Raw genomic sequence first — 25,328 nt, forward strand, 5'->3', positions numbered from 1 at the left:
AGAATCCACTTTTTCATACTACAAAGCAGCAAAACTCAAACCACAGCACTAATGAAATATATCAATGATAAAGAACTGATGTTTTCCTATGATAAACCAGTACAAGAGAAACCTATTGCTAATAGCTAGATATTCACTCTGATACAAGTAGCCTTTTTTGAATGAAAAACAAGTATGTGTTAGATGCTTGTGTAAAATGTGCATGCTCAAAACATTAATTATTGCTTGAAAGACGTGCGTATGTCTAGCAGCATAAGGCAGTAACTTTCTGTGCTAAGAGGTCTTGAGCTGAGCTAGTTGACTTTCAATTACTGCAGTTTTAAAACTCTGGAATGTACCTGGGAAACTGGTTATCCAGAACGATGCAGCTGGTCAGAAGGACCTTTAAAATGTCTCGTCCGAGTACAACCTCTTCAACTACTGGACTGGAAAGGAAACATCTCTGCTGCTTTTGGTAGGCAAAGGAATGCCACACAAAGATACCAGTTTGCAGGTAGACCAGAGTAATGGGGGCTACAGATCGAAGGAGGGGACCTAACCAGTTTGAAACTTCACTCTTTACTAACTGAGCTGCCATTTCAATAATTTTACTTTTTGACTTTGAGGTTTTGCAATTGCATATGCAGAAGTCAAAATTCTACACAGAAATGAGTTAAAAGTGCATACGGCATCACAGAGTATCTCCTGTCATAAAAACGGCTGTATTAGTAGAAAATGTTGATATTCAAAGGCTAATTTTTTTAGGCTTTATAGGAGGTTTATATTATAATGGATGGAGAAATTAGCGAGCACACCAAAAAGGTGCACTCTGAAGGTGTGGGACAGAAATATTACTGTTCTTATAAAGATTCCATATTAATTTGAGATGGGAGAGAGGGAAGAAATGAAAGAAGGGGAAATTTGGACAGGGCATTTTTAGTCTAAAAGTTAAAATGAAATAAAAAAATTGAAGCCCTCTGTGCTATGTATAGTTTTACCCCTTATCAGTTTTATTTAATGTCTTAATAGTAATCTGTATTTTGGAGCACAACCTAAATAACTATTTGATGCTCCAAAATAGCTCCAGGAAGCTGCTAAAGTCCTTCTGAAATCTTCCATTGAAGTAATGAAGGCTACTCTCTGGAAAAGTTAAGTGTGAGTCCTACTCTGTAACTGAATCATGTCCCACATGTCTGCCTTGGTTTTTCGCTTCAGATTTTCTGTGCAACCTCTCTGAGAAAAAAAACCTGGTACTCATTTGTAAAGGCACTATGTAATGGTGTAGTAGCAGTTGAATATTGCTCTTCGAAGTGGTACCTTTGGCACTGTAATTAGGGATTTGCATTTAAAACTACTGTTGGCACTGTAATTTTGTATATCCATATGCATAGTGAACACATCTTTTAAGAATTTAAACCACTCTGTTGCACTACATTCCTATTGCCCCCACTCTCCTAATGATAACTGAGCACCTCAGGACACCTAGGTAATGTCTGTTCTCAATAGGTGGGTGTCAACTGCATGTTCTCATAGCAGCGCATTTGTTTTCTGTAAGTTAAGGTTAAGTTAATTATGAAGTTTCAATGCTTGTTTTACAGTCCCTGCCTCTAGCGTAATACTTGCATTCCTAGCTGTAGGATTGCCCTCCGACATCAAGGAAAAACCACGTGTACACAAATACATATTTAATTTGTTCAGATTAGCAATTGTTTCTCGGGGCAGGTTGCTTGGTTTCATGTGAGGCTTTACAAAAGACACCTTGACTGTTCATTTATTTTGTAAATTATGCCAACAGCTATTGGTTGACAAGGTGCCTCGTCAAGCACCAGGGCTGAGTTCACATCTGGAAAAGCCTATGTAGTTTTAAATTCCCTGGTTTGCAGCCATTCTCTTTCAAAGTAATGGCATTTTTTCTGTATGTAGCAATGAATCCAGCACATGTTTTTAAAAAGTTGGGTTTTTTTTAAAAAAGTAAATCTTTGTTTAACACCATAGAGCAGCCCTACAAAGTACAGAAGTCCTGAGTTTTTTGGGGGGTGAGGGTAGGGGTGTTACATCCTGGCCAAAAGTATGCAGGACAGCATACTTTTTTCCCCACAAAAAATCTGGGAGAAAGCCATTAACGAATGAAGCAAAATGATAATGCAGTCATAACAAACCTAGAAAAGCTTTCTGCAAAGTCCAAGCTCTTTAAGTTTGCTCAGAATGAAGGCATTCTGGCCATCTCAGACTTCCCCCATCCTCTTTTCTGGCCAGGACCCTTCTAGCCCCAGACTACAATGTTAACCCCTTTCTCTCCTGCCAAGTGTACTCTTTTTTCAGCCTTTACTTGCTTCTTGCTTCCCACCCTTTCCATGTGTGCCCAGGTGCTTACTCCAAAGCCACCTCCTTGGCCCCCACGTGCAGTAGCAATGCAAGAATCCTCCGGGAAGTGCTGCTGGCTTCTCTCGCTCCCTCCTTCGCCCAGGAAGCCGCTGGAGGTAGCAGCTCTTCCCACAGGGCGTTTTGCTGCTTTCCGAAACTGAGATTTCAAAGGCAGTAAATGATACACCTCGGGTAACATGGCAACGTCTTCATGGGCATCTAGGAAAACTTGCTTTCGTAATAGATATATATATTATTACAAATATAAAGCATACCGTCATATTGCAGGAAAAGCCGATCTCCTCTGTCCTGACTCCTACTGTGAGCAGGGCTGGGGCTGAACGTCAGGGCAAATTCTGGATCCCTGACAATAACATCAAAACTTTCGTTCCTTTAGAAGAATTTGTAGTATGTTGTCTCTAGATGGAGCCTCCTATCATCCAGTGCCATTGAAAAGCAGAAGATGAGATATTTTACTAGTAAAGCCTCTCAAGTGTAAGTATTTTTCAGACCCCATTTTCAGCCTCTATGAGTATTGATAAAAGTCTTCTGGCTTGAATAGCTGTTTTGTGTGAAAACGTTATGATGGGGGAGAAATAATAATTCCTGGGTTTATAGCGCTGTTCAGATGTAAGGCACTTCTGCACAGAGTAGATAGGTAATTAACAAATATATTTTTCAGTAAACTAAGTTATTAAACCCCCCCAAAGACTTATCTCAGTTATTCTGTAAAGCGAGATTTTTTTTTTTTTCACTTTTGTGTGCACCCATGTGAAACCTATAAAAGTTATATTATACAAAATTTGTATTTGAATACTCAGCTTAAGATTCACTCAGCTTAAGATTAAGATGGTTTAAGAAACAAAAAACACAACAGCAGAAGGTCCTCAGTACTAGTCCACTTATTTGAAAGTGAACTGCTAATTAATGGTTTTCACATAAGACCTTGGGATATATTTTATTTCTTTTGCAGTGTTTAACCCTTGACTGTCTATCAACAAATGTACTTCCCTTTTCTGTGCTATTTATTTAAGAAAAAATATTGGCTAGTGTATTACAGGTCTTTAGTAGTCTGTAAAAGAGCTGGAAGCTGATAGTGCTGGCTGAATTGTGCAAAAAAAGAATCATACATCACGGAATAGATAAATATACTCAACTGATGTTTCAAACTTTTGTGTGAGAACACTATAAACTTGCAGTAGTTCTTGAACTAGTTCAATATTTAGCTGAAGATTTGCAGACTTTGTAAGGTGAACAGTTAAGGGAACACTTTATACTTTCTACTTTCTACTCAAGAAAGGATTAATTAATTAATCCTTTCTTGGTAAGGATGCGTCACTTTACTTAGGTTTTGAACTAGGGTATTGACTTACTGAATTATAACCATTCCAAGTGGGTTTCTGTCAACAGGGCTTTTGTTACTGTATTTTGAGCCTCTCTTCATGCCTTGCCTTTGCTCCCTAGAATGACCGACATCAAAGGATACCAAGCTAAAAAAGACACAAACATCCGTGGAGAGAGAATGGCTGAACAAGGAGTTTTCCCACTGCACATCATTTTTTCCTGCCTATGGAGATAAGGCTCCAATGGCTTCAGACAGTCAGTTATCCGACAAAGGCAAGGCGATAGAAAAGCAGATAGCCTTTCTGGGCGGGGTAGGACTAAACCCCACAGTAATTCACTGGTCTTCGAATATTTTGCTTCTGCTTCCAAATAGGAGCTTATAAGATCTTTTCTGAACCTGTATTTCTTTTTTCTTTTTTTCCCTAGCTAAAACCTGCTCATCTTTCCTTAAAGACTTGTCTTTAGTTAAAAGTAAAGGGAAAAACAAAACAAAAAAACCCCAAGCAAACCCCGAAGCTTATTAAAAGTAGCCAATAAGTAATAGATAAACAAATAATAATTTGGAAACACTTTACCATGATATCTATCCATATTTTATATATATGTTTATATATATACATACATGTAAAAATATTTAAACTTATGAACATTTTCAAACTTTTTCTTAGACTTTTTAACACTGTAATGATTTTAATACTAAGGAAGTTTTGCTGTGAATTGTTCCAGATTAATACTCTACTACTTTGGTCACTTCTGCAATCAGGTAATTCTCCTGAAATCTCTGCACAGTGTAGAAGTTACTGGAAAACAGCAGATGTAAGGGGTTCGTATCAGAGCTTTTACTGGGAACGCTGGAGTCTGCGTGCTTTCCTACCTTCAGGTACTAACCGAGCAGTTAAGTAAGTTTTGCGCATGTGTGGTTTTGTGGTCACAGTTTGATAAGATTTTATACTGTTCTCTGGAAGAATTAGGTTTGAATTCTGACACTTGGGATGCTGCTTCCACCTGCTCAGGTGGCTGGTTGTTAAAGATTATTCCACTTTTCATAAGAGAAAAGACTTCGTATTCTTCTGTATTAATGTAGTTGCTGGTGCCCTCAATTTCTTAGTCACAGCTCATCTAACAGTTACCAGCATTTCATCTTGCCTAGTGGTTTTAGGTCCTTGGTTATCGGGTGCCTGATAAAGATATGCTTAAATAATTACAGATTGGTAGTCTGTTCAAAAGTTTAATCGGCTCATAATTAAAAAATTGGCTGTGCTCAATTTCCAGCTATTACTTCTTATTATACCTTTCCCTACTTGCTTCGGAAACGATGTCTTTTCCCTTGGAAGGTACTCGTGTGTAAATAAACTGCCTTTCAAACCACCTTGTATGTGCTAGAAGAGCATACGGCGACGAGGCCTCTGTCCGCGGGCTGCGCAGCTGCCAGATAAATTGGATCAGCCCGCTTGTGGGATGGTGGAAGACTAGGGTGTTGGGGTTTGTTGGGTTTTTTTTTTCTTTCGGTTGATTAACCTTCTGCTAATTGCTAGTATCCACCTTATCCTGAGACTCTGAGATCCTCAGGTGAAGGCAGAGGGCGAGCAGAAGCGACCGGGCGCAGCCTTCCTCCCATGCCCGGTGCCTTGCGGTCCCCAGGGCGCGGCTCAGCGCCGGCCATCGCCTCCCGGCCCCGTCCAGAGCCGGGAATTCCCCGGTACGCGGGAGTACCTGGCATTCCCGGCGGGGATGCCTGGCATTTGCACGCATTTGCATCTATCGCTTGACTCCTTCTACCCGGGGACCGGCTGGCGGTCCTGCCCTCCGCATCTGCTCTTCCACCCATCTTCTTATCAGGCAGATCTGTTACCAACGCGTACTTTAGATTGCCTTTCCCGTAATTCTTTAAGCGGGGAAGAGCCTTCAGCTCCACCCCCGCCTTGCTGGCAGGAGCACGTTATCAGCCTTTCCGCCCTTCTTAACTCATTTATCGGGTTTTTGGTGCTGCATGGCGGCCGCGCCTTTCCATGCCAAGTTTAACAGCTCCGTCCGCTAACGGACCGTTTAAGTTTACCCTAAAAAGACAAGGCGGCGGCGGCGGCGGCGGCGGGGGGGTGTTACTGTCCGGGGAGGCGGGGGGATTACGGCCCCGGGAGAGGCGCGGGGGGCGGGTGTGTGTATGTGTTACTGTCCGGGGAAGGCGGGGGGCGGGGGGGTACGGCCCCGGGCGAGCCGGGGGGGGGCCGAGTTACTGCCCGGGAGCGGCCGCGCCCGCCTCCGCCGCCCCGCCGCGCCGCCCTCCCGGCCGCGCCGCCCCCCGCGCCGCCGCTTAAAGCCGCCCGCCCGCCGGGCCGCGCTCACCGCCCGCGCCGCGCCTCGCCTCTCCGCGCCCGGTCTCTCCGCCCGCCGCCGCCGCGATGCCGCTGTGGGGCTGGAGCCTGCTGCTGGCGGCGCTGCTGCCCGCCGCCGCCGCCGCGCCGCCGCCCGCCTGCCCCGAGCGCTGCGAGCGGTCGCGCTGCCCGCCGCTGCCCGCCTCCTGCCCCGGCGGCGCCGTGCTGGACGCCTGCGGCTGCTGCCGCGTCTGCGGGGCGGAGGAGGGCGAGCCCTGCGGCGGGCCCGGCGGCGGCGGGCCGCCCTGCGGCGAGGGGCTCCAGTGCGTCGTGCCGCCCGGCGGCGGCGTGCCCGCCTCGGCCACCGTGCGCAAGCGGGCGGCCGCCGGGCGCTGCCTGTGCTCCAGCAGCGAGCCCGTCTGCGGCAGCGACGCCGTCACCTACGCCAGCCCCTGCCAGCTGCGGGCCGCCAGCCGCCGCGCCGAGCGGCTCCGCCAGCCGCCCGTCATCGCCATCCAGCGCGGAGCCTGCGGGCAGGGTAAGGGCGGCCCCCGCGGGGAGCGGAGCGGGGCGGGGAGGGGGGGAAGCCGGGCCGGGCGCACCCCGGCGGGCGCCGCGGAGCCCGCACCTCGCAGCCGCCCCGCACCTCGCAGCCGCCCCGCACCTCGCAGGCGCCGGGGCTCGGCCCGCTCGTCCTCCGCCCCCCCTCCGCCCGGGTGAGGACGCTCGGCCCTCGGGCTCCGCTGCTGCGGCCGGCGCGCCCCTTGTAGCGAGGAGGGATCGCGCCGCTCCGGCGCGAACAGCTCCGCGGCAGCAAGGCATCCCGTCCCGGTCGGAGGCTGGCATCACGAGGAGAGGACCAGAGAAAAGGGCTGGCCTTGGCCCGAGTTTGGTATTCAAGTTCAGTGAGAAGCTAGAGCAAGAATGCAGTGTTTGTCTTCGTCTGCCAAGCGTCAGGGGAAAAAGAACCCTATACCCAGCTTTAAACGTCTCCTCCCTCCCCCTTCCCTCCCCCCAGAGAAGTGATGCCGGGCCCAAAACCGGGGGAAACTGGTTGCAAAACTCCGGGAGCCGGTACGGACGGGGACCCGAGTCCGACTGCGGCTCCAACAAAGTTTGGAGAAACGCTTGAGTGCACTCCCATCCGGGCGCTCTGTCGGAAAGAAATGCCCTGGGAAATAAAGCCGAGAGTGCAGAAGCTGTTAAAATCCCGTCGCAGCGAATGAACGCGGCGTGTCCGTGTCGGCAGGGCAGGCAGCTGCCCCCTTGGCCCCTTTCGGCAGATGCGCTCGGGTTATTAATAGCAGATTTGCTGGAGAGGGGGATGCTTGTACCTACACAGCGTGTTAAGCTGACTTTAGGGTTTGGGGTTTGTTTGGGTTTTTTGGGAGCATGGGAGTGGCCGTCGAGAAGTAACAAGATACCCAGTAGTATTCTTCCTTCGGCGTTATGCTTGTTTAGTTGTTATTTGAGTTGAATCGGATGTAACTTGAGTACTCCGAGCTGCAGGACGGATGCTAATTATTTGTAAACCGTACAAAGGCACATGGCTGGGTTATGAAACTGCGGCTCTGCAGATGGAGTTGCTGGACTGAACAGCCCGGTGGAGTGTTCAGCCTGGTAGGAATGATGAGTGCAGGATGTGACACAGGGAGGCACAGCCGTGCTGGGGATAAACACGGGATGATCTTTACACGGTGCAGCCCCTAATGCAGGCTGGCTTCAACCTTGTCAGCTAAGGCTGCGTATTCCTTCCAAGCCATTCAGCACGTGTAGGGGGTAATAGGTACAAATTAGCATGAATTAAGCCTCTATTCTTGAAGTGGAAGTCACCTTTTAGTAAGTCAGCGCTGTTTCACTGAGGATTGATCCTTTTGGTATAGGGTGTACCATTTCTGCACTTCTTTCTCTAAAAACAGATCTTTTTCTACATTTAGCCATCACCTCTCCAGCAGAAGAATATTCTGATGTATGGTGACTGTCCGTTCAGCTTGGGCGAAATACCGGTCCTGCATTACAGATCAAACTTACAACTTTGGTATCAATACAATCAATTTTTTGTACTGCTGGTTTTCCCCTCAGTTTCAAAGCTGCGTTGTGCTCTCTGGAACATTGCTGGCATTTACTGACATGGGAGACAATTAAAGCTTTCACGCTACAGTTTCCTGATCTCCGGTATAATATAATGCCTTGTGATTTTTGTTCTCAATTCATGAAACCAATATTGTTTTCTCAGTCTTTTCTGCTGAACGTTTGAGAATTTGGGCTGTGTTTCAGCTGGAGAGTAGTACATGCCTCCAGTGGGTTGTACGGAAAATGCATAGGCTGCATATAGATAGACCTTGTATAGGAAAACTCCTCTGTAGTACATGCATCATGTGTACGTCCAGACAGTCATTTTGCCCTGTTGCACCTCTGGTTGGAGCGATGCTCATTTTCTGTATCACTAGGGACAAAAGGAAGGTGCTAGAGAAGTCGGTTATCGCTAGACCAGAGCAAACATTGCTGCAAGCAAAGCTTTTTTTGCATGTATAGAACCTAAAATAAAAAGAAATGGAGAGTAGGCTGTAAAGCCCTGTTGCCTGGAGGCAGATCGAATCAGTGTTTTGAAAAGCCATTGCCTAAAATGTGACTCCTTAGAGTTGTTAATTTTTAATTTTGAGTTCATTTTCAGGAGTGCTTTTGCTACGTAGAGATGGAGTTATCTTTAGTGAAATATTTTTATGCTTTCATAGTAACATATCTGTATAAATAGTTTGGTGAATACAGTGCCATGGCAGGTAAACAAGGGAATGGGGATGTAGAGAAAGTGTTTGGAAAGCACTTTTTTTGTTGTTGTTTTTAAGTTCCACATCACTTTAGTAGCTGGTCAAGTACAATATGGTGTATGTTGCGTAAAATAAAGTAAAACTTTGTGTCTTTTTCAATTTTCATCTACTACAGTCTGCTCCTGGTGCTGGTTTTGTCCTTCAGTGATTCTCAGTGCATCTGTCCAAATACCGGCCGTGTTTATGAGAGGATGCGGGAGAGGCAGGGGAAGGTTGCTCTGGGTCTGTGTGCCTAAGGGGGCCGTTTTCCTGTGCAAAATGGGAGTTGTGAGTCTTAAAAAAACTCCAGACAAATTTCAGAAGCCTCAGAGCTTACTCTGGCCTTGGCCCTCAACACCGCTGCGAGGACGGGTGGTGGCAGGGTGCAGCAGTGCGGCAGCGAGGTGCTGAGCAGGTCTCCTGCGCCGTGGTGATGTGCTCTGGGGTGCGGGATCGGCCCGCAGCTCGCTCTGTGAACCAGACACACAGAAAGGGCAGAACAGGCTCTGTCTGGAGAAACCCCCGGAGCAGTGAGGGGAGAGCGTGGCTGTGGCTTTTAGCCGGGAAATGCAGCTGTTAAACTGGTACAGTGAGCGCATGGGATGGGAGCAGGGCTGAAGTGTGCCCTGCCTGGGCTCACCTCTGTTAAAGTCAGGCGAGGCAGGTGATGAGCAGGGTGACACACTGCGCGGTGGCCGATGGACCCCTTTCATTAGCAGTGTCCCTGTCTGGGGCGTGCGCCCTTTGCAGCTCTCCCTTCCTGCGGCATGGCCACGGGCAGCGTAACCGGCAGTACCAGCCTCCCCGGGGTGCCCTGGGCAGATCTTCCCCCTGCCTCCGGCAGGTGATGTAGCCCTGCTTTTCATATCAAAACCGCTGGCAGATGAGCACTTGCAGCACCAGCAAGCCCTTTCTGCACCAGCCTGGGCAGGGCTGCTGAGTTGCAGCTTTCACGAAGGAAATCATCAACGTGAAGGTTGGTAGAGGGCGTTCAGGCCTGCAAAGCACGTGCCGGTGCAGCGTGGTGTGAGTTGGTACCGATGAAAATACTGCAGAATGAAGATGGATGTCCTCTGAGCAGAAACCAGGACTGTGTAAAGACCATCCCACACCCATGAGTGAGGTCAGTGCAACAAGACCTCAATATTCTGTGTGATGAGGTTCAACGTGCTGGGAGGATGTTTTCTTTTTCTTCTGCAAATATGTTTTTGGTGCTCTTAAAACCCTCCTGCTGACCGAGGGAAGAAGGCTCGGGATGTTCAACACACAACTTAAACCAGTCTTCCTTCCCTTCCTCACTTCTGCCGGCAAATGCTGGCAGGTGTTTTAGGACAGCGTGCCCTTCTCTCCTTGTGCTCTTTACACTGTAAAATACAAACTAACCTGGATTTGTCCTTTTGCCTTTAACCAGAGTAAGAAGAAGGAGGTTCCTCGTGGTTGCTCAGTTCCTAACTTTCCTCTGCCCCTTTTTGAACCGGATTTTTATGTTTTCATATTTTTCTTAGGCTTACTGTGTCTAATGTGGTATCCCCGTAGCCTCAGCAGTCCTCAGTACGCTAGCATCTGTCACAGGGGGTTCACACATCTCTGCCACAGGCGTGCTCGCACCATGATGTCATATCTGGAGTTTGATGTGAGCTCTTCTGGTTTAGATTAAGCAGGTCATTATTATTGCTTGCTTTGAGGGAAGGCGGAGGTGAGTTTAGGGGTAACTCTCCGTTCTAGAAAGGTGTGTATCACTAACAGATAGAGGCTTTGCTATTTCTCTTCATCACATTATCATTTCATAGTTCCAGAGACGGGGAGGAAGAAAATCCATCACTCAAACTCAGTTTCTTGCAAAGTGGCTGACTTTGTATTCTGAAATGCATCAGGTGAAATTGCATCAAGTGACTTTGTAATTATCTGGCAGAAGATAAAGGACCTCCATGGTCTATAAACCATTTGTCATTCATCGATTCCTTTAAAAACAGCATAAGAATGAGATCCACGCAGCAGAGGATGGGAAAGAGCAGTAGATGGACCTGCCTGAATTCCTTTGCCTACAGTATGGATAGGGCTAATGGGCTGGCAGTGCTAAGCCTTGCAGGAATGAATAATCAGGGCAGGAAGAGAAACTCATCTGAGAAATCTGGGAAGGTCAGGAACTAAGCCAGATATTTATCGAGAGGAAAGTTGACGTTGTTGTTATGAACTAGGCTTTCAGCTGTTTCCCGAAAGATAATAACAGGCACGTGATGGTTAGTGCGCTGAAGAAATGTTGGGAGACCTTCACAGGTTACGTGGCACGTGTCAACTCTATTAAAAAGTGACCTGGGAGGACCAGGTGTTAAGGAACTGTATGCACAAATGAGCGCTGCATTGCCGTTAATGTTTTTAGCCACCTTCATCTCCCTCAGTTGCTGTGTTTGGGTGGTCTGAAAGTCATTATCTCCTGACTTTCCTCAGTCTCTTTTGCAGCAGCAGGAGAAAGGGAGGGAGGGAAGAGGCAGCTGAAGGCAATGGAAATAAATAGCAACATATTTCCAGAAGAGAACCAATTCCCAAGTGTGGGATTAAAAAGCTTTTCCAAAGCCAAGTATTCAGCTCTGAAAGGAGGGAACTGTAAGAAGTGGTTTGTCTGAAGAAGCTCACCTTTTCCCCTCTCCGCATCTAGATTTCCTTCCTGGGGAGCCGTCAGTAATCCTGTCATCTCTAGACTTCAAACAGTCAAGTCGGTAAATACAGATTTGGAACAAGGAAAGATTCAATCCTTTCATCTTCTGGGCTTTGAAATTTAAAGGTACCTGTGGACTGGATAGGAATACTTAAAGCCATGAGTAAGCAGCAGGAGTCTTATTAAGCAGAGTTTGGATGTGATGGAGGCAGCATATCCTGAGCAGTTAAAGGAAAGACTCTGCCGTCCAAGAAATAGGAGAAGCTGGAAAATATTTTTCAAATGTGAATTTACGTGTGCTTGGAGTGAAAGAAAGCAACGTTAGAAATAGAAACTAGGGTACTGTGGAACTTTTGTTGTAAATAAAGTCATTCCTCACTCCCATAAACTGCTGGGGCCTCTAGGATCCCTGGCTGGACTTGGCACTAAGTCCCACAGCCTTTGTAACTGGGCCCAAGTGAGTATCTAGTATTATTTTCGAGTCTGTGTTCAGGATGTAGAAAAAAAGAAAGACTTTATTTTGCCTTCTGGATATAGGTCATCGTGATTCCCAAATGAGTTCGCCTGCCTCAAAGAGAAGAATATAACTAGAAAATAAGTCTCAGCTCCCCTCTATTGAAGGGCTATAAAACAATGCATTGATCTTATACTAACTGATGATGTTGACCTCATATCTGTAGGTAACAGGAGACTTATAATATCTTAAACTTGTAAGACAGGACACAGGTGACTAGTTATTTTATTTTAAAGCTTAGTGAATTGAGCGGATCTTGGCTACCATATTTTAGTGACTGGAGATGAATTAGGCAGCCAGAGTAGCTCTTGAATTTCTGGGTTAATATCAGATACCCTGGTGCACTGATAAGACAAAGCACAAGGCTGGAAGCCAGCTGGGTTGCGCAATTCGTTGCGAGTCCTCTGCCAGGAGCTTGTTTCTGGAGACAAAAATGTGTGCATGCGTATGCACACACACTGCAAAAAATGCATACGTGCGTGTAACGTGTGAGTGGATCCATTAGCCTCTGCTTTTGTTGCACGCTAAGTCCGCAGGCTGGCACCAGCACGGGAGCTGGTCCTGTTGGTGCGAGCAGCAGCGTGTTAATGGCACCAGTGCTGGGGCTGTGCTCTGTCATGGCATAGCTATGCTATAGGCACCCCGTTAAAATTTTCTGTTACTAGTTAACCAAACATTGTTCTTGTGTCCGTCATTTTTTCCCATCAAATTCTGTCGGGGTTTCTCAGTCTTTCCATTTCCCTGCCCTTGTAAAGCTGCCTTTTTGGTGAGATGGGAGAGACGGATATGCAGTGAATAGTTCCTATATCCAGTTTTACAGGCTTGTTACCAGAAATATTGATGTGATGGAGCTCATTGAATTAAAAAAACCCTTCATGTTTCTGATAGCAATTGGATTTGCACGTATTTGTCCTGACAGACAACTGACATAAATTAATGCATATTAAGTCTAGTAACCATGCACAGAAGTTATCCAATGGTCTAAAATTTGAAATAGGTTATATAGCAGAGCATTAGGAGAAGCTCACAACCATTTTCCAGAGGCCAATGTCTGTAAAATGTTACCGCCATTTTACAGATAGCGAATCTAGGGCAGGGGAAGATAAGGAGCTTTGCTCAAGGTCAGCCAGTACGCCAGTAGCAGAGCTGAGAGCAAACTGAGGTTTTATGAGTCCCTGCTCATTTTTCTGCCCCTTGCCAGCATTGCTGCTCCATTTTCCATTACTTTTCTTTTCCATTACTCTAGTTCTTAAACTTGCAGACTGCAATTTTGGCTTCATTCTGCGAACAGCATCGATGATCTGTCAATCTGCATCTGCAGAAAGTAATTCTGGAGAAGGAAAGAAGTGGGTGGACCGAGCACTAATAAGGAGGAGAAACCCAAACAACTCCCACCATCCCACCCCCAAAATAAATGCAAACCCCCAGGAATCTCATACTTCAACATTTGTGGTGGTAAAGGGATGATTCATTCCTTTTTCCAGGACAACATATGCACTGTTTGGCATGTCTGCCACTCTGTATCAGAGGTCTGTATGTAGACCTCTATCTGTAAAGGTAAAGCTTGGCTAACCCTTGTTTTCTTTTGTATTCAGACAGTAAAAGTGGGCAAGCAGAGACCACTTATAAAATATGAAAAATATTCAGATGGTCCATAAAATAAAGTGGAATAGATGTGCAGATAAAAAAAGCCACTATGTAAATAGTTAATGCTGATAGGGGAGCAGTGAGTATAATAATTAGAACTCTAAATATCGTAAAAATATGCATGTTCGAGAGAGTGAAATAGAAAACTGCTCTTCTTTTAACCTTTAAGGAGAAACTATACATGCAGTGGAGGAGGGTGCAGTGTGATGCTGGCTGTCTCACCAGTGGCAGTGCCACCTCCTTTCTGTGATGCTTAAAATAGGATGGCAGAAGTACCGTCTGCATTACTCCAGTTTCATTTCCCAAACACTCATTGATTTCTGATGTCTACATTAAAACAAATCTGGACGGTCTCAGAATGATTTTTAAGATACGTGTAGAAAATACTGCCAGAGGCTAAGGGATTTGTTCACATATGTAGCTGTTGTGGCTTTTGCGGTATAGGTATGCTGGGTTTATGTATTGTGCAATTATGAAGCCCCAGAGTAGGAGTGGGGTGTATGTTTTATTAGTGTTTTGAAGTTTTTCTGTAGACTTGATCCTTCTGTGTATCATCTCTGTATCACTGTAAGTCCTGCCACAGCAAAGTGGTGAAATCAATGCCTTCTCCAGCTGCCAAGAAGCAGCATCTTGGGAGGCTTTTTTTAGGCTTGCATTTTAAGAGGCTTTTTTTAGGTTTCTCGTTGGAGAAAAAAATGTTTAAAAGCATGAAAACAAGAACTTGTTTTTATTCCCTGGTGTCTTCATACCAGGGTTCCTGGAAGTTGAAACTAAGTCTCTCTTAAGCAGGGATTTCTTCTAAAGATTCAGTGTGAAAGTTTCTCACATACTGAAAATGAGATCTTAATGTTTTTGTAACGTTAAGAGGAATTTTCAAGATCAGACAGCTGTTGGTTACACGTAGGATATAGGAATTACCACATCGTTGTTACCTAATAGGCGTTTGGGCTGTGTTTTGCTGGTTCTCAGCCTGGGATGAGTGGAGCTGGGAGGTAGGGCAGGGTGATGACCCGAGTTGGAAGGGACGTAAACTGAGCAGGGCTGGAAAAAGGAGAGGATAAATTATTCCTGACTCATCTGTTATATTTTCAGCCTTCTGCAGAGAAAAGAATACCACGTCTGCTTTAACCTGTTGACTGAAATATTCTTTTCATCTGTGTGCAGGAAATCAGGCAGACTCTTTTCCATAACTACCTGACTTACATTTCTTAATGTTTCCAGTTCAGACAGGACTGCCGTTAATGATGTTTTTGAGCTCAGCACTCTTTGCCCTTGTCCTGAATTGCTCTTCACCTTTTTTTTTTGTGCCTGAGCATCTGCCTGCACCCTGCCTTCCCTCCTCATCCCCTGGACAGACCGGTGCACCCATGCAGGGCATTGCGAACGCGGGGAGCGTTGTTGGCATGCCCACCCGGAGCCGTGCATCTTTGTCAGCGGACTGCTGAGTTGCAATTAATTTGTCATCTCCTCCGATGAGCTCCGATGAGCCTGGGCTGGGCATTGTATTAATATGGCAATGCTGCTCTGGGAACAGCGTGTTCTTCCTCGCAGGGCTGCGTTCCTCCGACCCGGGGCTCCAGCCTGGCTGTTTATGCAGAAGTTGGGTTTCCTCCCACCACCTCACCGCTGGTGTTTACAGGAGGAATCGCAGTTTCCTGTTGTGTTAGATGGAGCTGTCGCTCCGCTCCAGATGCCTGCCCTCCCTGCTTACACCAAATTAGTTTTTAGCCTCATCAGCTTGAAAGTCTATTGGTTTTGCTTGCTACTACTATAATTGTGAGACTGACTGACTGCAGGGGCAGCCAGTGCACTTGGGTTATGGAAGAATTTCTGGCATTTCTGAGAGTTTTTATATACATATTTTCTACCTGTAGGGTTCTGCAAGGGTTGCTAAAGCCTGCGACTATTCCTGTGAGATAAAATAGGGGTTATGCCCATTTTAAAAATAAATCTAAGACACTGAGGATTGAAATTACTTTTCAAAAGTTGCACAGAGGCTGAGTAACAGAGCTTAGCCGAAGATGGACGCATCCTAGGTGTTCCTCCTTCTGCACAATGTTCCAACCATTTGATATCTTGTCTGGCAATTCAGTAGTTGAGTTCCAACAGAAGATACTCTGTATCTGATTCATTTACTACTTATTCTGCCTTGTAGACAAGTGGTAGGAACAGTTCCTGTTTGGCTAAAATTGTAAGTTTTATATCTGAAGTTATATAGGAACTTCCTACAAGAAAGCTGTAGACACATGGCCCGAGGACGTTGCCCATTAACCGTTTTCAGTGGCAAGAAAATCCTGAATGATGTTGGGACTGGATGCCAAAGAGGTCTGTTTCATACTAAAAGAAGCTGGACCAAAGACGTTGGACCGAAGTTCTCTGAAGACTGTGCTTTACAATTTAATTATCTTCAAATACTGTTCTTTTCTTGTTTTATAAATGCAGAAGAGCTCTGTATGTGTCATTCTCTTCACGTAGCCTGGTCATTCATGTGTTACCAATATCTGCTTTTACTTATTCATACATTTGCGTTTTCAATAACTTACCCTCTTAAACTCTGATCAGGGTAAGCATTAATTTTTGGCCAGTAGTTGGGAATAGGATGCTCGCAGAGACCGAGCTAGCCAGTGCATCGCAGCAGCCTCTGCACGATGAGGAACATCCTGCTGCTTGGTGGGGTTTGTCTGCTCTTTCAGACCCTTTTCCATGAAAATCAATAAAGTCAGCTTTTGTTCTTGAGAATATCAATTAAAACATGCAATTTATTCACCTTAATTTTTGTACTCAAAAGTGCTACGTTATATGAGCAACTGCATGCTGGTCTGAAAACTGTTTTTTGTTATCACTAATTTAAGAGCTGCTTTGTTCTACAAACTTCGTATAGATTCCCTGTTTTGTTTAGCTTGGCAGCTTTTTTTTGGTTTGTTTAAAATCAGTGATTAAAATTAATGGTTTCAGGCTTTTGGATGAGCAGGGAAAATACAAATTTCAAAGCCTGTTACTTGCTAGATCTCTGGTGCATGTGACAAGAGTCCTTGTTAAAGGTTGCCAAGAAAGAATTGATCATCTAAATATTATGATGATGAAAATGGACTTTATTTTCCCTTTGCAAATTTGCATTCATGCCAAAAAGCAATTTTACTTTAAATCCTTACTTTAATCTTGCAGTGGTTCTTGCTGCAGGAAATATTTTAAGTGAATACGAGATTGGTGCAGTTTACTATATGGTAGAATAAAATGCTTGAAATCTCTCCATTATTTAGCGCTATGAAAATATTTTTGCTTTTAGGGATGTCAGTAATACAGATTTTATTCTCAGAAATCTGTGAAGTGTCTCCTTGGATTACACAAGGAGAAAATAACTGATGTAATAGTAGCTTTAACAGCAAGGTGCTGTGGTTTAGACCTTTCAAAATTCCCTCCATTGATCTGAAAGTTGTTCTTAAGCGAATTGTCTACAATACGCAGAATGTTGTTTCTTATTTTCTGAGTGTTTTCATTGTGTAATACCCTTTTTTGGTGTATTACACAATTTATCCTTGAATAGGAAGTGGAATATTTAGGCTTGCAGTTTTATGTAATTTAAAAAAAAAAAAAGAGTGGCAGCAGATTCCCATACATCACTTTTTCCTTGTGTCTCTCCAGTAGAGCTTGCCGATACCGACATTTTCAGTGTGAGCTAAGCACATTTGCTGGCGTTTTTGTTTCCACAGTAGCGTCAGAGGTTTTAGCGTTTTCCTATATGACATGAATGGGAATTTGTACAAACGCCAGCGGTTGGAGTTTTATTTGGGAGGGTGGAAGTTCTCCAAGTAAAACTTTACAGTCTTGTGGTTTGTGCTAGTAGTCACTGATTCTGCCAGCCCAGAGGTTTCGTGAGTGCTTAAGCCCTTCTGGCTTCATTCTGCAGAGAAACGCAAACCCAAGCTGTTCTTTCAGACCCTAGTGTGTGTATCCATGCACCTGGGATTATGTATCTGAATTTAACGTTAAGCAAGCGGCGAGTACAGGAGGAAGTAATCATCTATTTTCAGTAACCCTGGGTAGCTTAATAAATTTAGTTAGCCCATAAATTTCAGTAGGTTGTGGTGGCTCCGCTCGTACTCTGTCTTACTGGGCAAGGATTTCATAGAATCACTTATAATCATTGTGGAGTTAACGGGGAAAGATAGATTAACCACAGATCCCTGGATCCGAGCCCCATTTTCTTCCGCTGGCACCAGCCTGATGTTAGCAGATGACAGACCCCACCAGTTGAGATGGTGACACCGGGTCTGATGAAGCGGGCAGGGGCGAAACAGCCCTCCCGGCTGAGCGTGCCGCTGCTCAGGTGCGAGCATGAAGCAAACCCAAAGGATATTTCAGTTTGGTTCCCCTGGAAGGACAGGGGCATTGCACTTTTCCAATATGAAGCACCTTTAATGATGAACCTGGAGACGGTGCTCCACTGCTCCACCCTCCCTGCAATTTGCATATGAGCATCCTCTTTAACAGTTTTAAAATTACAAATACTGATAGTTGCAGCTGTCTTGGATGATTACTGTTTCATGGGGAGTTGTGGAGTTTTTTAATCTTAATGGGAATGAAAGTTTCTTTCTGTTTTTAAAGAAATCGAAGGCTCGATTCCAGGCTGAGTCTGACCTTTTTGACTTAGGACATGAGGATATCTGGTGTGGTCACATGAAGTGAGGGTGGGAGGGAGAGACTTGCTGGTGTTGGCTGGGGTGTGCCTTTTTTTCCCCTCCCTGTATCTAGGATAAGTCCCATTGAATGAGATAATTGTATTGGTTCTAACTTCAGACAGTGGAAAGGAGACACGGGAGTGTTGAGGATGCCTTAGCACAGGCTAGCTGCAGAGGATGCAGAAGAGCTGAGCTGGTCTTGATGGATGAGAGCAGAACCCCCTTGTTTGAAAGAGGGAAAACACGTGAAGACTGGATGGGAAAAAGATCCACTTCTGACTGTGATGTGCCTAAAGCTTTATGTGAAGAGCTGCTCTCATGAGAGGTGGACCTATGCTGAGAGAAGACCACCTAGGACAGCAGATGCAGTTCTTCCAACTGAAGGGGGAGAGGTTACTTTTATGAGATTTCTATCTCTAAAGCATCCTTTCAGTTTAGCTCAAAATATTACCAAAAGCAGCATGTATGAGATGTAAGCATTAAAGCATCAATGACACTGAGTAATGACCTAATCGGAACCTAGATCTTAATATGATTTTTGGCTCATCTTTAGGAAACCAAATTATTTCAGTTGTTTACAGCCGGGTGTGCTTTTTTTCCATGGCTTGGTATTCTGTCTTGCCTCCTAGCAGCTTGTTTACTGATATTAGCCCTACTAATGTCTGTTGGCAGAGATTTTCCTTTTCATTCGAGGGCTGACAGCCAGCACACCTTTGAAGTCCTTGAAGAATTAGTTGCCTTTGGGAATTTTTCATATTGTAACCTATTTATGTTTTTTTAAGTCAATTTTTGATCATTAACTGAATTCACAACAATCATCTTCATAATGTCATTAGTAAAGGTTTCTTAACCATGCTCATGGGCACTTAGGGCATTGTGCAATAGTTCAATAAAAACATTACAAAACACAAATAATGACAGCATATAAATAGAAAGAGGGACAGTCTGCAAAGATCTGAACATCAAAGCCTGAAGGTATTTAGGAATTAAAGCTTTACTCCAGCCCATCTTTCAATGTTTAAAAAAAACAACCAAAAAAACACAACCCCAAACACAAACAAAAAAAATAATGAAAAGACGCTACTAGGAACAAAACTCCAGAAGGGTGTGGTTTAAAGAAAAAAGAAAAAGGCCAGAAAATTGGGATAACTTTGTTGTCATGAATTCAACACTGGTTATACCAAAGAAGCAGTTTTTAACAGAGAAATCTACATTTTGGGGACCAATTTAAGTATGGAATTAAAGAGCTACCCACCTGCTTGTAGGGTACCTATAAGTCAGGATGTATGTTGTGGTTAGATGTATGTATCAGAATACACAGGCAGTGGGGATTAAATAGTCAAAACCATATCATCAATCAAAACTTAAAGCTATCGCTTTTTTTGTTGCTTAATAGTCAAGCACAGTCCGCTAGACCACTACAGAGTCTTCAGCTCTGTAAACTTGAAAACTTGGAGGATGTTGCGTGATAACCATTCCACTCCTAAAACTAAATTTCTGCTAATTTTCTACTAAACCCCTGAGCTATCAGTCCAGCTGGAAAAATGTGTGTGTTAGAGAGAAGAGAAAAGTATCTCCTGAGAAGTTCTGAATTTCACTGCTGTCTTCTACAGTGGCTGGTAATGGCTGGAAACTACCGCATGATGGTTGAGGAATGAACATCTGCTCATATTAGGTTTGTATTATTGGCATTTTTATGGCAATCTAGGCTTCCATATAGTAGCCTGTGCCTACTGGTAATTCAAATCTAAGATAAAACCACGGTGGTGGTTGCTTATAGGAAAGATAAGTGCTCCTCTCAGCTCTCACATGCATTGCTCAGTAATCCTAAAGAGCAATTAGCTATGGTAAGCATTAAGTATGTAAGTAACAGACATGGTATGCATGCACACGTGTCCATTTTGGTCTCATTTTTTTTCTCACGCTACTTTTTCTCAGTGATAGAAGACATTTTCAACATATTAATACTTTTACTATAGCTTTCAGATTTTTATGTTGTCACGTGATGGTAAAGACCAGTTGATAGGAATTTTTTTTGTTAGCATTCATCAATGAATTCATCTGAATGGTACTTTGACTTCTGTTTATTTGCTTTAAAAAGGTGTGTTTTCCATTTAAGTGGGCAGTTGTTCAAGAGCTGTTGCAAAACTCTGTTACACAATGCAAGAATTCCTAATACATAAGCAATAGGCAGGCGTGGCAAGCTGTCGTAAGCTTTTTAGGTCAGTATGCCATGAATCAGTATTTATTATCTAACTTTTTCAGCGTATGGAATTTTGACCTTTTAACTGTGCAGCTTAGCTTGGGACTGTGCAAGGAGGCAGATTATACGCAAAATGCTGTCACTTCTCAATCTTGGCATTCGTAGCCTCCGACTCAAAGCGAAGGCAGCTCTGAGTCGGAGTATTAGTAGTCTCACCATGTACAGCTTAGGCATCCTTTCTCTTCTTGAATAGCTAAATGCAAAAAAGATTGAAGGCATAAAAAAGCTGTGTGTTTCCTGTGCAGTTCTTTCATCCATGGGAGCTCTCTTTTTCAAGGGCAGGATGTGCCCTTGAATGTCTACGGCATTGTAACTGAGATGAAATAATTTTATAAGCAGTGATCAAAAAGCGTATTGATGGATACAGTGGTGCCCTGTGGCGTTTTATCCCAACATCACATTAATCCAATCTGATAATCTGTCAAAGCTCCTATTTAATGTGAGTGAATACTTCCAAACTGCAGTTCTCATTCTCCTACCCCTTTTCCAAAACACTTTCATTATAGTTGTCAGCTTTATAGCGATGACGTGGTTCATTTGATGCCGAGTACTTCTAATAAAGAGCACATAAATGCTTTCATAAATTGATGTTTCTCAGTCAGCAAGCCCTTATGCCTTTCTGGCATTAAAGTCTGAGGAAAACAGCCTATATGTAAATCAGAGAAAGCACAGAATACTTTTGAGGAAAACAGTAGGTTGAGGACACAAGTTTCCTGATCAACATTCCTGCTTCATAAAGCGGATTAATGTCTCCGAACTGTGATCTGAAACTGCATAGTGGATTATGTGGTTACTACTGTGGCTGCTGTTCCCGATTAATTGCATTTAAAAGCTCTTGAGGTGCTTCACAGGGTATAAATGGGAAAAAACCTGTTCCTGAGTGATTGGATAGTGTTTGGGTTGAGCATCCACCCCTCTCATGAGGACACTGGATGCTAGTTGGCATTGGTAAGTCATCTGAAACCTGTTGTTCACCCCTGAATCAAGCCCGCATCTGATTAGTATTGAAAGCAGCAATGTTTTGGCCCCAAATCATTCTTCTGAATCTCCTGCTGTGGGTTTTTGCCTCCAGTATGTGCTTAAAAATTTGCAAAGTTTTCCAGTCTGGTTTTCAGATAATGAAGGTTGTTCAGGTATCGGTATTGGGAGGATTTCATAGGATGGTCCTGTGTCTCCTCCAATTCTGCAAATAAATCGTCCTGTTACACCGTCACAGGCACTTACAGCATCTACAAGCTGCTTACTGCTTTAATCTCTGGATGGGTTTAGAAGCCAAATGGCAAGGACAATAGGAGCAGCACAGCACATTAATACTCATCTGAAAGTCAATTGCAGATTTGGCTTGTGCCTTTATAACACGAGATGGATGCATCAGATAAAATGGGAAGACTAATGAAAACAAAGGGTGTTTCTTGCCTCTAGGGAAGTAAAAAATAACTCTTTGGGGTGTTCCAATTGCTTAGCTGCTCCCAATTTAAAAAAAAACCACAAACTTTTGTCCCTGAACTACTTGAAGGGGAAGCTGTGTCAGAATTGTGACTTTTTTTCCAGAGATTTTTAGACATCTGACGGTGCAGACAGGTTTTCTGGTGGCCACAATAGGAGTTTGCTATCTAGTTGCTTTTGAAAATCCCACTGACCTCTCCTGAATACTCAGTGACCATGAGCTTTTGTGTTACAGCACTGCCCAGGAATGCAGAGCTTTGTGGTCCCATTGTGTTCGTGTGCATATCTATTCTATAGCCTTGAGGGTGGTTCAGTAACTCCAAAGTACATGGGATCCACTCCTCTGTGGAGTTGGTGGACCACAGGTGGTGGAAGAGGAAAGGATGCCTTGAGTATGGTAGTGTAGAGCATATGTAATGTGCATCCACGTTTAGGTGCCAGGCAGAAGCTGGTGGTTCAAGCTGTGTAGGGACACCGGTGGGAGAGGCAGCACAAACCTTGTACCCAAGCTGAACTTTCACGGCAGCTGCTGTAGGCTTAGGCTGGGGTTAGGACCTTCTTGTCCTCGGCATTTTACAAACGCAGCAGCATGAGACTTCAAAAACCAGTAAGCAGGTGTATTTGGCAGGGGAACAGAGCCCGCTTGTTTAATCTGAGAAGACCATGCAAGCTAAGTAGACCATCCAGAAAGAGGTGAGAGCAGAAATGGAGGCATCTGAGTACAAAATCCCTTTCACAAAGGAAGAGCAGGGCGCTGCAGACATGGACTAAACCCTGTGCTCCTCCAGTGCCTCGTCCCCGGGAGCCGCCAGCGGCGGGACGTGCTGAACCAGGGTCTGCGGCTACAGCCACGCTTGGAGCAGCAGATCTGCTGCCCCACGGCCCCATTACGTGCACTTGAAACAAGAAGGTTTCACGGATCCGTTTGTCCTAATGATAAAGCGTGCTGCCTCTTCTGTGCAAAGATGCAGAAGGGAAATCTGGGGGCAAGGGTTATGCTGCAGATGACTTTTAAGGAGAGGAAAGATATCCACTTGGAGCTTTTTTAAATTCAGGTGTTTTGCAATGACCCTCCTCCTGTCACTTGAAGAACTCATGACATGTTTTCTGTTTCTATTTCAGGCCAAGAACATCCTAATAGCCTGCGGCACAAATACAACTTTATAGCAGATGTGGTGGAGAAGATAGCTCCTGCTGTGGTTCACATTGAATTATTTCGCAAGTAAACAAGATGCCCAGTTTTGATTTTTGTATTCTTGAAAACAGCTGCCAGAGTGCCAGAAATGTTGACTGATGCTATGTAATAGCAAAGAGGTTTTTGAGATGATAAATATTTGTCATGCTTAAGAATTAAAGATGATTTAAGAGTCCTGGCAAAAAAAAGTTAAACTAATGCATGTGCATTATCTCCTTAATGATACTAAGAAACAGCAGATGTCCTAAGCATTAAAAAGCACCAAACTCTTTTTGGCTGTGTATTATTTGGAATGCTTTGTGATCTTTCAACTTTTTGCAGCAATAAACGTTTATTTCCCATGTCTTTTAGACTTCCTTATTCGAAGAGGGAGATTCCTGTTGCCAGTGGTTCAGGGTTCATCGTCTCAGAAGACGGACTGATAGTGACAAACGCCCACGTCGTCACCAACAAAAACCGGGTGAAGGTAGAATTGAAGAATGGTGAAACATATGAAGCTAAAATTAAAGATGTTGATGAAAAAGCTGACATTGCACTAATTAAAATAGATTCTCAGGTGAGTCGTTAAAGCAAGACATACTCCATTCCTCTTAATTTAGTATCCTTCTTTCCAAAAGCTATTGGTAATTTTCATGTTTGAAGGAAAGGCTAGTAGTTTAGTGGTCTGGGTTATAGAGAATCATGGAGCTAGGTGGATATGTTTTTAAAAGCCAAGTTTGTGGTTGGCAGTGGTTAATTTTATCACCTCTCAGTGTAGTGCAAGCAAGTACTTTTGTGTGCATCCTCAAAATAAAAAACAACATCATTTACCGGCTGATTTACACGCACGTTGGCTAGTATAACTCTATCCCTCTGAGAAGAAACGGGGGTTGTTCACTTGTCGTTGGTAGAGGGACCTATTAGTCTTTCTTGTGTGCCTACGCTGAATTGCTGTCACAGATTGCTTTTAGAAGATACATTTGTGCCTGTGAAGGGCTGTACCACACTGTTGTAGATATTAAAATGGGAAAATATCTCAGGGAGCATTTTGAACATGCAAATTAAAGCCAGCTTGGAAAGATGCTCTTACACTGCAAGTGGTTTTCTGAACAAACGGGAGTGCACCTTCCCACCCATAGTCTTCTTCCACGTCAGACGTAAGGCTGTCAGCATTATTGTGCCTCCTGCAACAGCAGAAAAGCTGTCATGCGGTTCTGCACATGTCGACAGCGTAGCGCAAGTGGAATATTGTGTCAAAACACTACTGTGTAATGTAGATGCAATTAGATCCAGGTGACTGCTTGGGGTGCTGCTCATATTGGTTCCCCTTGTTTGGACAGTTAGTTAATGACCTCCAAATTTAACAGGCGAGAACGTTTCATTTGAAACACATGACTCAGAAACGTGTAGAGCTTGCAGGGTTGTTTTAGTTCAGACCTATTCCCCAGTGAGGTCAAAAGTGTTTGTGCCAGAGCTCATGACTAAATCAGACGTCTAATGCAGAACTCTTGGATGACCCAAGATATGAAGTGCTCCTGCAGTTCCCTTGCCACCTTTGTCATTAAAAGCTCTTTCTTTTTTCTTATTTAAAAGCTTCTTAACAGCAACATGGCAGAAAACCTTAACAATACCAAGAATGTTTTTTTGCCGTGTTGTTTTTTCCTCTGTTTTCCTGAGGTAACCTATTTACACATTTACCAATCACTTATTTTCTCATTTTTATATTAAAATAAGCAAAAGCTGATCTGCAGTAACAAAGCAAAGGGAAAGATCCCCAGGATGAGAACTGGCAGCATTAGGCTGAGTGGGATATGGCAAGGAGTGCGAGGCAGCTGGAGAAGTGATTGGAAGCACAGTGTGGTGGGGAAAGTAGACCAAAAAATGCTGGTGAGAAGGAGAGGACTTAAGGCGATAGGAAGGTGAGCTTCAGAGAAGGAAGAAGCTGGTAAGTCAATGAGAGGAGACATTGAACTGATGTGACAGATTGTTTTGAGGACTGAAGAAGAGAGCAGACATAGAGTTTTATGTTATTTTTTGAGCCTAAAGAAATGGCTCCAGAATTTCCCTGGTAAGCTGCTTGCGGGAAGGGAGAACCTGGAAGACTGGAAGCAGCTTGGAAAAAAGAGAATGCAGCCAGATGAGT

At 44.3% G+C, this 25,328-nt stretch overlaps 1 protein-coding gene across 1 annotated transcript in view; it reads left to right on the top strand.

Moving 5' to 3' along the window:
* The first annotated feature begins 6,008 nt into the window (after positions 1–6,008).
* Positions 6,009–25,328, top strand: part of HTRA1 (HtrA serine peptidase 1) — a 34,856-nt gene continuing 15,536 nt past the window's right edge. Inside the window, exons 1-3 of the mRNA XM_072870285.1 lie at positions 6,009–6,537; positions 23,134–23,233; positions 23,558–23,762. Of these exons, the coding sequence (XP_072726386.1) occupies positions 6,087–6,537; positions 23,134–23,233; positions 23,558–23,762 (756 nt within the window). The 5' untranslated portion in view covers positions 6,009–6,086. The remainder of the gene's footprint in view (positions 6,538–23,133; positions 23,234–23,557; positions 23,763–25,328) is intronic.

This window comes from Ciconia boyciana, chromosome 8 (assembly GCF_034638445.1).
Source record: "Ciconia boyciana chromosome 8, ASM3463844v1, whole genome shotgun sequence".
NCBI classification, from domain to species: domain Eukaryota; kingdom Metazoa; phylum Chordata; class Aves; order Ciconiiformes; family Ciconiidae; genus Ciconia; species Ciconia boyciana.